Consider the following 15,318-nt stretch of genomic DNA (forward strand, 5'->3'; position numbering starts at 1 on the left):
TGACCAATCAGGGACTCGGATTTGGTAGTGATTTGGCGTTGTAAACGTCGCTTCAGACTCAAAGACCCACCCCAATGAAAGTGGGGTTTTTAAATTGTTCTTGTGGCATTTTTCGGACAATGGAGAACACATATAAAGAAAATTCAGCTTCAAATTGGGGGGGATCCCGAGCACAGCTGTGTCACCGCTCCCCCAGGGGATGGGTCAGAACATGATGTGTATAAAAGTTTTGTGAATCTGGAACAGACAAAAAAAATGCCATCTTAGAAAGCTTGTAGCTGTGACACGGATACTTGTGACCTAGAAAATACACTGGGCGGGGCCACAAACTCACTGCTTTGCTGCATTTTGATGCATCCGCCTGTAGACCAGATCCATGTAGGCTACATCTTTGTTTTACTCGTCCGAGCTGGCGTCTGGCTCAAAGCCGGTCAGCACCAATATTTGTTGCACTGATAATGTTAGGTTGTGTGGGGCTGTAAGCTAGCAGGAGAGCATGTAAACAGAAGGGTGATGGGAAGGGGGGCCTGGGTAGCTCCGCACCAGAAGTGTTTCCTACAAACTTAGAGGTGAATTTTTAATGAACTGCTGCTGCTTTGCAGGAACTACGTCCACGAAATCAACACAGGTTTTTGAATTTTTTTGTCTAAAAACAGCATAATCGTCACTAAAAGACCACCAGGAACGCTTTGAAAATAGATCAAAAGATGATCAAAGTGGGACTTTGAGTCTCACAGGCACTTAACATGATCAGAATGTATTTCTATATAGTTAAAAAGTTATAAGTCTTGTGATTTCTGTGCGCGTGTGTTTGTCTTGCTTGTTTTCTAAAGCTTTTGTGCTGCTGGCCCTCTCGTGGTTTCTCGCGATATCTCACAGCCTCCAAGCAGGAGTGCCCGTAACTTGTCACCAAAGATGGCGATTTGCTGAGTGCTCATGGATACACACATTTCTCGGCTAGTTGTTATCTTACTCAAAACGCGAACCTGAGACACAGACTGACTTTTTTTTCCTTTAGTGCGCCGCTCTTTTTCCAGTTTGAAGCACACCGGACGCCGCCATGCAGATCACTCTGAAAACGCTGCAGCAGCAGACGATTCAGATTGAAATAGACCCCGAACAAACGGTAAGTGGCTAACAGCTAACTGCGTTAGCTTCCAGCACCGGAGTTGTCTTTTAGCTCCGCGTGCACACCCGACAGCTCCATAGAGCAGGTACAGTGAAAGGAACTAACTTTTATCACATCGAATTAATTTCTGAATTGTGTGAACATTTAAGCCACACAAAAAATGCTTAAAATTAAGAACACACCTGTTCCTTTACGCGCTGAAGCTACCTCGCTAAGCTAGGTTTCAAGCTAATGTTGCTAAAATTAACAGAGTCATTGGGCCGCCACCTGAAAGCTGGTTGTCACTAGTTGAAGTTGCTGACAGAGGATTGTTGCGGCCTTTTTGGCTGTGAATATATGAGGTAAAACCACCAACATGTGTGAATCAGAGACGCTCAGTCAGTGCGCTGGTGGTGACGAAGGATGATGCGCGTGCTCTAAATGCTCATCATGACACTGCCAATCACGCCTAGCTCCTGATAGATAGCCCAGCTCTGGAAGCCTAGATGGATTGGGTTAACTTCTACTGTTTAGATGTCTAACAAAAGTAAAATACACGCTGGTGCTCCAGATTTGGCCTTTTTCGCATGGAGGCGGCTGGGGTGTGGCTTTCAGGTGTTGAGGATAGGCTGCCTCCGGGTAGTCCGACCATCATGTCTGCCCTCTTGTGTGTCAGGTCAAGGCCTTGAAGGAGAAGATAGAGGCTGAACGAGGAAAAGACAACTTTCCTGTTTCTGGGCAGAAGCTGATATACGCCGGGAAAATCTTGCAAGACGATACGCCAATCAAAGACTACAAAATCGATGAGAAGAATTTTGTTGTAGTGATGGTATCCAAGGTGAGACTGCATGGTCCAGCTTTTTATCTTTTTTTATGTGTGCAGCGGACTCGCGTCTGGATGCAGTTCCTCTGACGTTTTCATTTGTTTTCTGAACACGTTAGGCTAAGCCTGCAGCCACGACCTCGGCACCAGCCCCGGAAGCCCCCAAGCCCCCCGCACAGGACTCTGGCTCCACATCAACCGCTGCCCCGCCTTCAAATCCTCCTGCTGCACCCACCCCTGCAGCTGTCCCTATTCCTCCTGAGGAGGCCAAACAGGAGCAAAGTGCCGAAGCCACAGAACCACAGCAGCCCGCCAGGTAACAGGCGTACCGCCACGCTCGCCGGTGTCAGCTGGTAGAAAAGGGAGACGAAATGGGGAAAGAAGTCACTTAAATCTGAGCGGGTTTGTACGATGACTTAGCATTTAATTCAGCAGAATGCAGTGAGTTCGGCTGTTGTTTTCTTTATAAACAAAACAAAAACAAACATCATTTTGTTGTTTTGCGGGATTCAGACACTGACGTCTCCATCATAGTTACAATGACTTTGCAAATCATTTACAAGATTTTCATAATATCCTTAACTTTTGTATCACATTTTTTACTTAAATCGACAATTAGATTTAAAGGAAGTGACTATTTCACCGTAATTAGGGCAGGGCTTATGGTTACAGGTAAGGTTAGGGTTCAAATACGTGCAGCAATGTGTATTTGGGCCACATGGTTTTCGTGTGATCCACATGTTTTTCCATCAGTTTTTGTGCTGGTTGCACGTAAACGCCTGCGAATAACATCGACCATATTTAAAACAATTACCGTAATTTCCGAACTATAAGCCGCTACTTTTTTCCTGCGCTTACAGCCGTGCGGCTTATTCAGTGACGAGGCTAATTTATGGTTTTATTTGGCGGCCGCCATGTACGTACTTTCGGACACAGTGAATGGTTAGAATTCTCTATCTAACACCAAGGGCAAGTCATTTGTTTTTCAATACACGTCTAGGCAGCCAAACAGCATGGACCTAACTTCAGGTCTTAGACACTTCAGTCATGGTTCCACAAACGAAACACGCATGCCCAGCCGCATCCCAGAATCCTTTGGTGCCATTAGACCCAACGTGCACGTGATCGCCACTGCAATATGATGAAGCTTTCAAGTTAAAAGCAATCGTTAGAAGCAGCGTGAAAAAATCCACCATCACACTTACTCTGGGAGGCAGGACGTGATTTGTCAGGATGACAATGTTGCCTAATACATGCGGCTTGTACTCCGACGCGGCTTGTGTATGTAGAAAAGTAGTTAAACACGTGAAAATGGGTGGGTGCGGCTTGTAATTGGGTGCGCTTTGTAGTCCGGAATTTACGGTACTTTTCCGGAACTTATTTCAGTGAAATGAACATCTGTCCAATTTTTTAATCTACATAAAAACACTTTTACTGTATAGATTTATTTACTTCGGGGGACAGAAGCGCTTAAAGTTCGTTTAGTTTCTAAACGTAAAATCCAACATTATTCAGTAAATTTAGAGGGATGTCCTGATCGGGGTTATTTTTTCCAGTCCAATGCGAAACGACTCAGTCGGCCTGATTTCTGCTCACGTGATCAGATCTGGACATCACTAATAACTTCTCTGCTGTTAAACAGGGGCCTCCAAAGTTTTCAGAGTAGGAGGCTTCTAGGAGGGAAAGCAGGAGGCTACCACCCGGGCGGTGAAAGCAGGAGGGGTTGATTGAGTGGAGGCTAAACTAGCTTTTATTTTGAAAAATATTTTTATTTTGAAAAACTACCAGATCTTTTCGGTTGCATGTCTGTCACTTGGGTGCTAAACCCCATATTTTATGACAGAAGCCTGCATGTCATTGAGCCAGACTTTGGACATGCCAGATGGATGAGATGGCATAAACTTTAAAAACAAAGATTCCTTATTTATCTTGGGAATTACATTCTAAAAATAACCCTTGATAGGAAATCTGCAAAGTAATGAAGCTTTATATGTACAATAATTCTGGTATTTAAGGCTGTAAAGCTTCTCACTACACACCTGTCTACGTTTCTCAGACAAACATGAACATTTTCACACTTTTGTCTCTTGTTTAAAGTCTCAAAGTTCAAACCTTCACAGAATCTAAGGCCAGTATTGTAGAATGAAAATAGATCTGTTTATAGTAGAAAACACTGATGGTCATGTTTCTGAAATCAGGTGGTTGATTTTTTTCGGCTTTTCTGCTTTCTTCTTTTTTTAAAATTTATTTAAAATGTGTTTTTGTGGAGGGGTTGCACAGTGGTGTAGTGGCCAGCGCTCCTCCCTCGTAGCGAGAAGGTTCTGGTTCCAATCCCAGCCGGGTTTTGTCTGCGTGGAGTTTGCATGTTCTGTCTGCATGTGTGGAACTCCAAAAAACATTCCAAAAACACGCTTCATGGTTAATTGGTGAATCTCAATTGTCTCTAGGCGTGAATGTGAACTGGCGACCTGTTCAGGGTGTAGCCCACCTTCACCCAATAGTAGTTGGGATAGGCTCCAGCAACCATGTGACTCTAAAACTGATTCTGCCGGTTTAGGGGATGGATTGATGTTGTTTTTTGTCGATTTTGTTGAATAATTTAGGCGTTTGTGCTGTTTAAATGTTGGATTGATAAAGCTCTTCGAGGGTCTGAAGTCTTTCACATTAAGGCGGATTTGTTTTACTGTATATAAAGCTAAAATAACGTGATAGGATTTCAAATCAATCAGGATTTTCCTTGTCTTTTGTAGCTCCAGCGGCGGGAATCAGGGCCTGGACGCCTCTTCAGCGTTGGGTATGTGACGCTGAACCCTCACCTGATGACTCTATGCTCCGCCTGCAGTTGCTGCTCTCATCAACACAACACAAACCCTTCCTGTAATTAGAGGGCGACAAAAGCGAGCTGGCTCTTGTTGCGGGGTCACACAGAGGGATGGGGAGTCCCATGTGATGCAGTTATGAGCACATCTGCTGCACGCAGAGGCGACAGGAAGTCACGTCATTTGTCAGTCAAGTGCCAGAGAGCCTCTGTCTTCTGCGTTCAGCCTTTTGGTCTTGAAGTCAAGTTGAGACCGTTCCCATTTAAAACAGGGGAGCCTGACACAATAATCATGAAATGTTTGGACTATTCAAATCCCGAAACTCTTTATTTGACCCGTAAAACTTGACTGATTGTAGCTCAGGCTTGACCCCCTTTGCACAGAGGTTTGATTCCCGGTTTGTGTTTCAGTGACTGGAGCGGAGTACGAGGCCATGCTGACGGAGATCATGTCTATGGGATACGAGAGGGAGCGAGTGGTGGCGGCGCTGCGGGCCAGCTTCAACAACCCGCACAGAGCCGTGGAGTACCTCCTCACTGTACGTATGCTGAGGCCCCGCCCACCTGCCGGATGGGACGCTGCCTCTGAGCTCCCAGCCAGGGTGTGATGCTCTCACTACCGTAACCCTTCGACTGCGTACGCAATTCTTCTTTTCATTAACCTGTTTTTTAGTAGGGAATCAACACGAATCGGCTGATTCTGACACGGACAAAAGCGGCTTTTCATGTTGGCTTTGCACCGATAGACCACACATTTCTAACTTTAAAAGTGTTGCATGACGGCGCAAAGCTGTTTCCGCCACGGCAGAATCGGCTGTTGGTTGTGTAAACACTTGAGTCCTGTAAAGTGTTGCCCATCAGTGTGAAGCTCATTTTCTCCACTTCAGAATCCGTTGCGTGAACAGTCGTAGGGTTACGGTAGTGGAAAGAATGTAAACACTGGCGCTAAAGCTCTGGTGTCGCTGGACATTCACACAACAGACATCCGACCAACAGGAGGTGAGGTTGTGTGAGACGTTCACACCAAACGCGTATCTGACGCGTCAGATCTGCTGCTTAATGTTTATCCAAAGAACGCGTTCATAAATGGACGTCTGAGACGAGCTGCCGGTTCAGATTTTGGAAGCATTGACTCCATATCCCGTTTACAGTGCATGGAAGACACGGATGATGTTTAGAGATCAGGTTTACGTGTTTTAAAAGACTTCTACAGAAACATTGGTGATCCCGCCTCCACGTCTGGGTTCATGACATCATTCAGAGACTCTCCCGGTACGCTGAGCTTCACCGTCTGCTGCAGGAGCTGCGTCTGATTGACAGCTGCTCCCGACTCTCCCTGACCCAGTTTGACGACTCGCTGTCCCGCATGAGTCCTGGGAGGGAAAAAATACAAATGAGAATCAAATTAGAGGAACTTTCCATTATTGTATCGACGGAAAAAGCAAAACAAAATAATGGTCCTAATCTTTTCAGTGATTCCCGATTGCATCACTGAACCCGCCACGCCTGATTGGTTGACATGCGGTTGAAGTTTAATTCGACTCGCTGCGATGCCCAAAACATGCTGCTGCAGAACCAACGTTCAGACCCCAGATGGCGTCTGGACATTGATGCGTGAATCGCATTTGGTGTGAACGCGGCTTTAGCGACACGCACCCGTACAGGTGCTGCGGGGTTTTAGGTCGTCTGGGACGTGGAAAGTCGTAGCGAGGAGCCTACCGCCACTCTTGAACTGTTTATGCAGAAAAGCCAAAGCTTTGCAACGTTTTCTCTGTCAGAATTACTAAAAAGTAACGTAAACAATCCAAGAGCGTGTGTTTTTTGTTGTTTTTTGTCGCTAGTGACAACGTAGGTGTTAAAGGTTAAGGAAACGCAGGTGTCTTGGAAATGTCATGAAATGGAAGGTACCATTGGCGTGCGTGTGGTAAGTTTGTCGTTGGGATGATGTAAGTTGCACGTGATGCTGTTGTATGGCCCCCTAGTCATCAGTAAGGCGTCACTGACGACATGCTATGTTTGATACGCAGGTGCCTGTAGGATGTCCTCTGTCTAATTTCTAAGTCAGGCTGCATGTGAGGAGCGCGCACGTGTCACGTGAACAGCACCACCGGCTCCTTTCTGCTGGAATGAGGAGGGTTGAAGACATGAAAGTCCTGACGACACGCCTGTGTCTCACCTGCTTCATCCTCACGTGTTGTAGAAGCGTTCACTGCGACCTGTCGTCCGTAGAAAAAACTGCGCACGAGCATTTTCGCCTTACAGTCTACGGTGTTAAAATGGTCCCCCAGGTGTGCCCACGTTCCCCCCACAGACAGCCGTGTCCACCTGCGAGTGCGGTGGAGACCACAGCTAAAGCCTCTGGGTGTAAATCTGGAAATGAAGGCGTGTAACCGCATCCGCTGTGTGGCACCAGCCGTCTGATTAGGTCGAACTTGTGACTCTAGATGCCTCAGAATGAAACATCGCTGTCCAGCTCAGGAAGTGGTCGCTCACAGGCGCTCTTGTGTTTCCAGGGTATTCCCAGCAGCCCCGTGCAAGAAAGCAACCCCCCAGTGCAGCCCCCCACCTCTGGATCCACAGACGCCCCCTCTCTAGCAGAAGGTATGAGACCACAATGCATTGCCTTTGAATGATTTGTCATTTGAAAAAATGTACATAAATGAGTTTTTATGAATTATCCACCTTTTCTTTATCACAACACAGAACAAAGTTGTCATAAAATGTTCCTATTGATTAGGTTTTTTAGTTTGGCAAACCGGTGACGTCAGATTTGCTGTTAAAAAAACAAAACTATCGTATTTTCACGACCATAAGGCGCAGTTTCCGTTATGGGAGCTTTTTCTGTATTTAACATGGAGAAAAGGAGCACCAGGTTTTAACGCGTTAACACACACCGGTAAAACACGCATGCAAATGTGTGTGTTTTAAAAAAGGAAGCGGAAGCAAAACTGGTTTATTTTTAGTCATCAATCAGCATCCAAAATCCATCAAAGTCATCATCTTCTGTATCTGAAATGAACAGCTGGGCTACATTTCTATCCAACACGCCAGCTCCCCTTTCGTCATCGTCAGAGTCCGTCTGGTTGCCGTGCGGCTCCTCATGAATGATGCCGGCTTTTGTGAAAGCTAGAAGAAAGCAGACACGTTAGCCCTAGCTTCTTCAATCCATTCATAAACTGTGGCGTAGCTCGCCCGCTGCTGCCTCCCAGTCTTTGTGAAACTGCGTCTGCCATTCGACAGTGTGACGCGGCGCCTCGTCCATAGTGGTGATGCGGCTGGGCTGGATGTGTTTGTGGGCGATCTTTTTACTGCAGCAGGAGCAGCTTTCTATTGTAATCCACTGGAAGTCGCTGCGCCACCGTAGTCGGCGCTCGGTGGAAAGACGGCGGCGTTTCATAAAACGGAAGCACCAAGACGGACCTGCTAGAAAGGGTTCAATTTTCATTTCCTCTGCGCGTTTCTGCCTTCAGTCGACTGGAGACTGTAGAGACGATTCCCATGAAGCACGGATTCATGAGTCTTGAATTCTCTCGTTGCTGCTGCTGCTCTATTCTTATGTTCCTCTTCGTAGCAGATAGCTTGCAGTTCAAACTCTGCTTCATATCGTGTCTCTTTGCATTTTCAGGGTTGCTTACCGTTCTCATGCTTTCATCTCCTACGTCTTCTTTACAGAAGTCACTCAACACATGAAGCGTGCCGTACATTTTGGAGAAAACCTTGAAGTGCGCCTTATGGCCGTGAAAAGACGGCAGTGAGAGTCTGAGTGGTCGTCTCCAGGGCACCACACAGATTTGTACGGGTTAGGGAATTCAGACGCAGCCTTTGTGAAGACAATTGAGCCTAAAAGGATGTTTGTTGCAGTTGATGTTTACAATGGGATTAATATACAAAAAAGAAGTGATTTGATGCTTTAAAAACACGATCAAGTCGATCAATGGATCTAGAAAATACTTCAAAGACTCAAGAATGAAGTAAATGACAAACTGTCACCTGATTTTCAATAAGAAGCAGGACTTTCAGTGACTTTCTTCTGAATCCTCAAAGTCCCACTATTCTAAAAGCATTTCCGGTGGTCTTTTAGTTATAAATATGTTGGTTTTTTTTTAGCCAAAATCCGGTTGTTTTTCTAGGACATAGTTTCTGCAGGGCTTCCCCTCTTTGTTCTTGAGAGCTCTCTGTTTACACTCTCTCCTGCTAGCTTACAGCCTCTCCCAACCCCAACCTAACATTAGCGGTGCAACAAAAAGGGTGAGCAGTCGGAGCTATCCGGTTTAGATCCAGATTCCAGCTCAGACGAGGAAAACCAAGGCGTCTCCTCTTCCTCTGCCGGTTGGGACAAACTAAAGCTCACCAGGCAAACCGGTCTTGAGCGAGTTCTTCCAGCTGTCCCCACGTTTTCCCCCTGCTCTTGGCCCCTGCTTCCAGATCTCGGCGCCATGTGTTCCAAGGTCTCCCCCTTTTTCTTTTCCCTTGGGGATTCCATGTCAGCGCCTGCCTTGTAGTGCTGGGTGCCGGTTTCCTTAGGGTGTGGCCAATACATCGCCATCGTCTATTAGAGACGTCTTCCTCTACTGGTTGCTGCTCCATCCTCTCCCAGAACTCATGGTTGCTGATGATGTCAGGCCAGCGCACCTTCAGGACTCTTCTGAGGCGGGTCTGGATAAAGCTCTGGAGTGTCTTCATCAGCTTAGCAGTAGTCCTCCATGTCTCAGCGCTGTAGAGTAGTTTGGCTTTTACCGTGGTGCTAAAGATCCTCATCTTTCAGATCCGTTGCTCCCCACATGTTCTTCAGCTGGTGGAATGTAGCTCTTGCCTTACTGATGCCAACAGTTACATCTGCGTCAGTACCGCCCAGCTTGACGATGCTGCCAAGTTTTCCACCTCTTCCAGCGCCTCGCTGTCCACCCTGATTGGCACAGCGTTTGCTACGTTGACCTTGTTCTTGGCTCTATTGACCTTGAGCCCCAGCTGTGAGGACGTTGCTGCAACCGTCCATGTTTTATCTTGAGTCTTCATGGGGGACAGGAGAGCCAGGTTGCTACGTTCAAAGGGTCCCCTGGACACAAATGGATCTATTTGTCTGACCGTTGATGATCAGCACGCTTTCTAGGAAATAAATCCGATCTTTTTCATACTCAACGATTTGATTAAAGACAGACTCCATGGCTGTTTTCTGCATTTCCGCATCCAAAGGGATCCAGAGGAGCTCTGTGGTTCCTGAAGCTCTCTGTTCATGTTGTCTCCTCAGGGGAGAACCCGCTGGCTTTCCTGCGCACCCAGCCTCAGTTCCTGCACATGAGACAGGCCATCCAGCAGAACCCCGCCCTGCTGCCCACCCTCCTCCAGCAGCTCGGCCGCGAGAACCCCCAACTTCTACAGGTGGGAGTCCCAAAGCCCCAGGGCGCCTCCCGCCGTCCTCCAGATGTTAGTTTGCTGACAGCCGTCTGTCCGTCTGCCTGCAGCAAATCAGCCAACACCAGGAGCTGTTCATTCAGATGCTGAACGAGCCGGTGGGGGAGGGAGGAGACCCCCCAGAGGTGGGTGAGATGGGGGCGGCAGGTGAGGAGGGAGCGCCTGTCAACTACATCCAGGTGACACCTCAGGAGAAGGAAGCCATAGAAAGGGTGAGTGGGACCCGTGGGTGGGCGGGGCTTATGCTTTTGGGGTGCTCCCACCCCCCCCTAACCTGACTCCCCCCCTCCACCCACAGTTAAAAGCGTTGGGGTTCCCCGAAGCCCTCGTGATCCAGGCCTACTTTGCCTGCGAGAAGAACGAGAACCTGGCAGCCAACTTCCTCCTCAACCAGGGTCTGGAGGACGACTGAACAGGAGCTGCCCCCTCCCCCTCCCGCCCTTCCTCTCCCCTCAGCATAAAGACTGCAACTCCCCCCTCCCCCCTCGAGATTCACTGTACAGCTACCCGGGGGAGGAGAGCTGTCCGGGGGAGGGGGTTGGAACGGTGGCGGCGGGGCTGAGGGACGGGAAGGGGGAGGGACATCTCGGAGGGAAAGAGACGGGGGGGTGGGGTGTAAAGGTCAAACGGAGGTGAAGGCGTAGAAGAAGTGTGGAAGAAAGATGAAAAAAATCCACGTGAATTCCAATGGAATGTGTGGGGTTCGTTTAGGGGAGATCTCTAATTTGATTTTAGGCGCGCTTTGTGAACATATGGGGGAGGGGGAGGGGGGAGTGCGTGTCTTGCGTGTGTGGATCCATGTCTGATGTCCATGTCATGCCTGAGCAGGTGGAGGCCACACGGCCCGGCTGGAGGAGACGACCTGTTCATGCTGTGGAGCGGCCGTCCTCACTGCTCCTCGTGTGAGCGTCCAAAAATGACAGCGCCTCGCCGCGCCCGGGAGCTCAACCAGCAACCTGCAGCCTCAGGAATCGCCCGGTGGCAGTCGCAGAGCTCGGACTGATGCATGCCTTTAGCGAACGCCCCCCAAACCACTAGAACCTTCTCTGAGCCGAGCTCTGCGACTGCTGGACCCTCAACCCCACGTCTGCCAATTCGCTCCGTTTCTGCGGGAACTGACAGTGATGACATCACATTTGGGGGGGAAAAAAAGTTTTGGGGGGGGGCAACAAAACAAATTTAAAGGAACAGATGGGGTTGAGTCACCCAAATAAAAGCCTAAAGACTTTTCTGGTGCAGAACGGCGGCAGGTTTGATGTCCAGAGATCTTCAGGCTGTTGGCGTTGAGCTTCCTGGTCTGTGAGGCGGCGTCCTGCGAGCTGCATCTGTGTTCAGGCAGTCTTACTGATGGTTGTCCTACAGCATCAACATGATCTCAGACTCTGCTGTGCTACATTAAATATCAGCAGTCTTTCAGGCAACCGGCTCCGTGCTTTTATTTAAGAGGTTTCCTCGTAGAACATGAACATTTCGGCGCCACGTCTTTACTAAATAAGTATGCGATGTTAAAGTTCCTTTGATATTATTGATGATGTATGAGAAGAAACATTTTGCGTTAGTTTGATTTTTTTTATTACCCCAAAGAACAAACATGGACCGTGCCAATTCCTGCATTTACTGCAGCGGCGTCCCCTGCCCCCTCACCGGCCTCATGATGTCGTTCTGAGGCGGTCCACTCTTCCACTGGGGCTACACGGTGTTTCTACCAGGTCACTTGGGGATCCCATCATCCAGTCTCTGCTTCAGCTGGTCCCAGACCTGCTCTATGGGGTTCAAGTCATTCCTGAAGTCTAGCTGTGACGATTCTGGCAGCATGTGGTGGAGCATCCTCCATGACCAGAAAGTGGGGGGTTTTGGCGGAATTGGGGCTGATAATTCATTTTAACGATCCGATTCACTGACCTGAAATGGATCCAGGACATCTTTATCCAAAACATCACCCACTCCAGGGGAAGTTTTCCAGATTCCTTGGATTTCTTCAAGATCATTTGTTTTGAAGAATATTTTGCCTCAGACATTGATCTGGTTGGATCACAGGTATATAAATTGATCAATCGTTACACCCGTAGCTCTATGATGTCTCTGAGGTGACGGGCAGTCACTTGGCCGTCCACAAAAAGCAAATTGGTTTTGATTGGTTTTGCGTTGACTGATGGTGCCTTCGAACAGAATTTCAAAAAAATTGAAAACTGTTGAGAAATCTGCCCAAATTTAACAGGACATGAATGTTTGAAACTGAGATTCACCAGCTAAAAAAATCTAATAAATGTGCACAGATTCCCCACACGTCATTCAGCTGTCTCGGTGGAGTTAAATATGGGAAAGACTTCAGACTTAACTATCCAGAAAACCATCAATGATCCCTATCAAAAGGACAAGATTCAAGAACCTGGAGACTTCCAGAAAGAGTGGAATGGCGGTGGAGGAACAGCTTCAAAAGCCATCGTGGTCAGGAGACGGACTACAACTGTTGGATTCCTTGGGTCCAAACCACTTCTGAGCCCGGACAGACGGAGGAAAAGTCTCAACTGGACCAAGGAGATAAAGAACTGGACTGTTGCCGCAACAGGATGGACTGATAGCCTATGCTAGCGGGGCCTTGCAGCCTACCAAGAGGAATCCTATCAATTACAGCTCCATGAGATTGGAGCTTTTGGCACTCCAATGGGCTGTGGCGGAGAACTTCAGGGAGTACCTTTTGGGAAAGAAATGCATGTTCTTCACTGACAACAACCCCCTTGGCTAACTGTCCACCGCCAAGCTTGAGGCCATGGAGCAACAGTGGGCAGCTCAGCTGGCAGCATTTGACCTGGAGATAAGGTACCGCTCAGGGCGCAGAATTTTTTTGTCAAGGAAGGAAAGTGTTCCTTTCATTTGGGAATTTAGGTCCAAGGGCCATGGAGGAAGACTGGTGACGAACAGAACCCGAGCTAATGAAGTTCCAGAGAGAAATCTCCAGTCAGTCAGGATTTGGGCTGCATTGGAGGCGCTGGTGTTGGTAAACTCTGCTTTCTTCATTCCAAAACCACCGCAACAGTCTGGCAGAATGTCCTAGAGGACTTCAGGATTCCTTCTGCTGAGGATCTGGATGGAGATGGAGATTTGATCCTCCAGCAGGACCTGGCCCAAAACCTGCTAAAACCGCAGTACTCGCCAAACCCCATTGAAGATTTAAGAGAAAAAACAAGACAGCAAAACAAAGAAAAGCTGACGACCAGAATCTGGGCTTCCATAACGCCACAAGCTGATTGGGTCAATGTCAAGACCTATTGAGGCAGTTATTAAGCCAAAGGGATTCCCAACCAAGTATCCCTTATGCCATCTTAGGTGACCCCACCCTTACATTGACGTGTTCTCCCTACCATGACAAAGGTGGATAAAGGTGGAAAGATTTCATGTAATCCATGGACACTAGTGAAGATCACAAATCATTGAAGAAAAAAGGTTCAGCGCACTGTCTAGTGGGTCTAGATGACCCAACTCCCAATGTTAAAGTGCCTAGGATAGTACAAGGGTTACTGAAGATGGACTTTATTGTGATTGATCTGAATGGATCATAATCCCTGTCTTTATCAATCCATCCATTAATTTTCCAAACCTGCTTTATCCATTTTGGGGTCATGGGGTTGCTGGGGCCTATCCCAGCAACTGTTGGGTTTACCTTGGACAGGATGGCAGTCTGTTGCAAGGCCACACATTCACGGTCAGTTTAGAATCTTCATTTAACCCATGCACCATGTTCATAACTACATGGAATCTTCATTAAATCAGGGGGGCGGGGTGACATGTTCTCCCTACCATGATAAAGGTGAAGAGGATTTCATGTAATCCATGGACACCTGAGAAGATCACAAATCATTGAAGAAAAAAGGTTCAGCACACTGTCTTAAGGGGTCCAGATGACCCCACTCCCAACGTTAACGTGCCTTGGATAGCACAAGGGTTACAAATCAAACAACCAAACTTTTGTCCAGATTCACGAGCAGTCCACCGGAAAAATCCACTGGAGACTTTGAGTTTGCGCTCTTGAGCTGTTCTGACATCACGGCGGCTCATTAGATCAAACCGAGCGTCTTTGCGACAGTTTGATTGACACATTCACAGTGGGTATGGTGTTCTCTGAATGAAACTCATCATTTTTTCTCCTTCAAAGCAATCAGGGACTCAGACTTGGTACGGAAGCATGGATGATGATCTTTTTAATTCACAAAAGTGCCAACCATTTGAAACAACAATCTTGAAAGCTGATCATAAAGGAGAAATTAATAATTGCAGTTTGTGCCCGACACCAAATCTTTCATATATGGGTACAGACCTGTGAAAGAAAAAGCCTGGAGCAAGATTCCTGAGATTATATGATGCATGTGTTACCACTGTACCTTTCGTTATTGTGCTCACAGCTCTTCAGGTCGTTGACCAGGTCTCCTGGGTAGTTCCGGACTGTTTCGGTACAGTTCTGAAGATCATTTGTTTCCACCAAGTGAGATCTTCTCCAGGTGGAAGGAGATTGTCAAGTGATCTTTTATTTTTTTTAAATAATTGCTCCAAACTGCTGTTTTATTGTCGATTGGTTCATCCCAGTCTGGTTCAGGTCTACAGTCTGATCTCTGGTGTCCTTTGACAGCTCTTTGGCCTGGATCATGGTGGAGAGTTCACAGTCTGGCTGTTTAAGGGTGTGGACAGGTGTCTTTATGCCGGTAAGCAGTTCAAACAGGAGACACTAATGCAGGTAATGAATGGAGGACAGAAAAATTCCGATTTTGATTGCGAAAGTTGGCATATTTCACCCATTGTCTACAAGGTCTCCCGAAAATCTACGTGAACGACATCTACAGGATTGTCGACCAGTGTTCACCTGCACCCGGTTGTAAGCGTGAAAAAGGATTTCGATTGTACATTCTACTCTTCATCTTGTAAGGTGGACTTTTAGTGGAGCAACATTTTACATGTGTGGTAGCCCGTCTTTACTTTCACGTAACCCTTGTGCTATCCTAAGCACTTTAACATTGGGAGTTGGGTCATCTAGACCCACTAGACAGTGCGCTGAACCTTTTTTCTTCAATGATTTGTGATCTTCACTGGTGTCCATGGATTACATGAAATCTTTCCACCTTTATCCACCTTTGTCATGGTAGGGAGAACACGTCAATGGAAGGG

At 47.4% G+C, this 15,318-nt stretch overlaps 1 protein-coding gene across 1 annotated transcript; it reads left to right on the forward strand.

Moving 5' to 3' along the window:
- Positions 1–862: 862 nt before the first annotated feature.
- rad23aa (RAD23 homolog A, nucleotide excision repair protein a) lies at positions 863–11,582 on the forward strand. The gene is made up of 9 exons (XM_023957763.2): positions 863–1,126; positions 1,785–1,946; positions 2,051–2,247; positions 4,682–4,725; positions 5,161–5,288; positions 7,263–7,350; positions 9,998–10,128; positions 10,212–10,373; positions 10,460–11,582. The coding sequence occupies exons 1-9, from the start codon at positions 1,061–1,063 to the stop codon at positions 10,571–10,573; spliced, it is 1,092 nt and encodes a 363-aa protein (XP_023813531.1). The 5' UTR covers positions 863–1,060; the 3' UTR covers positions 10,574–11,582.
- The last annotated feature ends 3,736 nt before the right edge of the window (positions 11,583–15,318 follow it).

Source organism: Oryzias latipes, chromosome 8 (genome assembly GCF_053564925.1).
Source record: "Oryzias latipes strain Hd-rR chromosome 8, Olatipes_Hd-rR_3.1".
In the NCBI taxonomy this organism is placed as follows: Eukaryota; Metazoa; Chordata; class Actinopteri; order Beloniformes; family Adrianichthyidae; genus Oryzias; species Oryzias latipes.

Excerpts from the sequence above, each read along its gene's own strand:
- rad23aa (XM_023957763.2), top strand. The coding sequence starts at position 1,061 with ATGCAGATCACTCTGAAAACGCTGCAGCAGCAGACGATTCAGATTGAA. Across the intron at positions 5,289-7,262 it reads CCGTGGAGTACCTCCTCACT|GGTATTCCCAGCAGCCCCGT; the intron begins GTACGTATGCTG and ends TTGTGTTTCCAG. Across the intron at positions 10,374-10,459 it reads AGAAGGAAGCCATAGAAAGG|TTAAAAGCGTTGGGGTTCCC; the intron begins GTGAGTGGGACC and ends CTCCACCCACAG.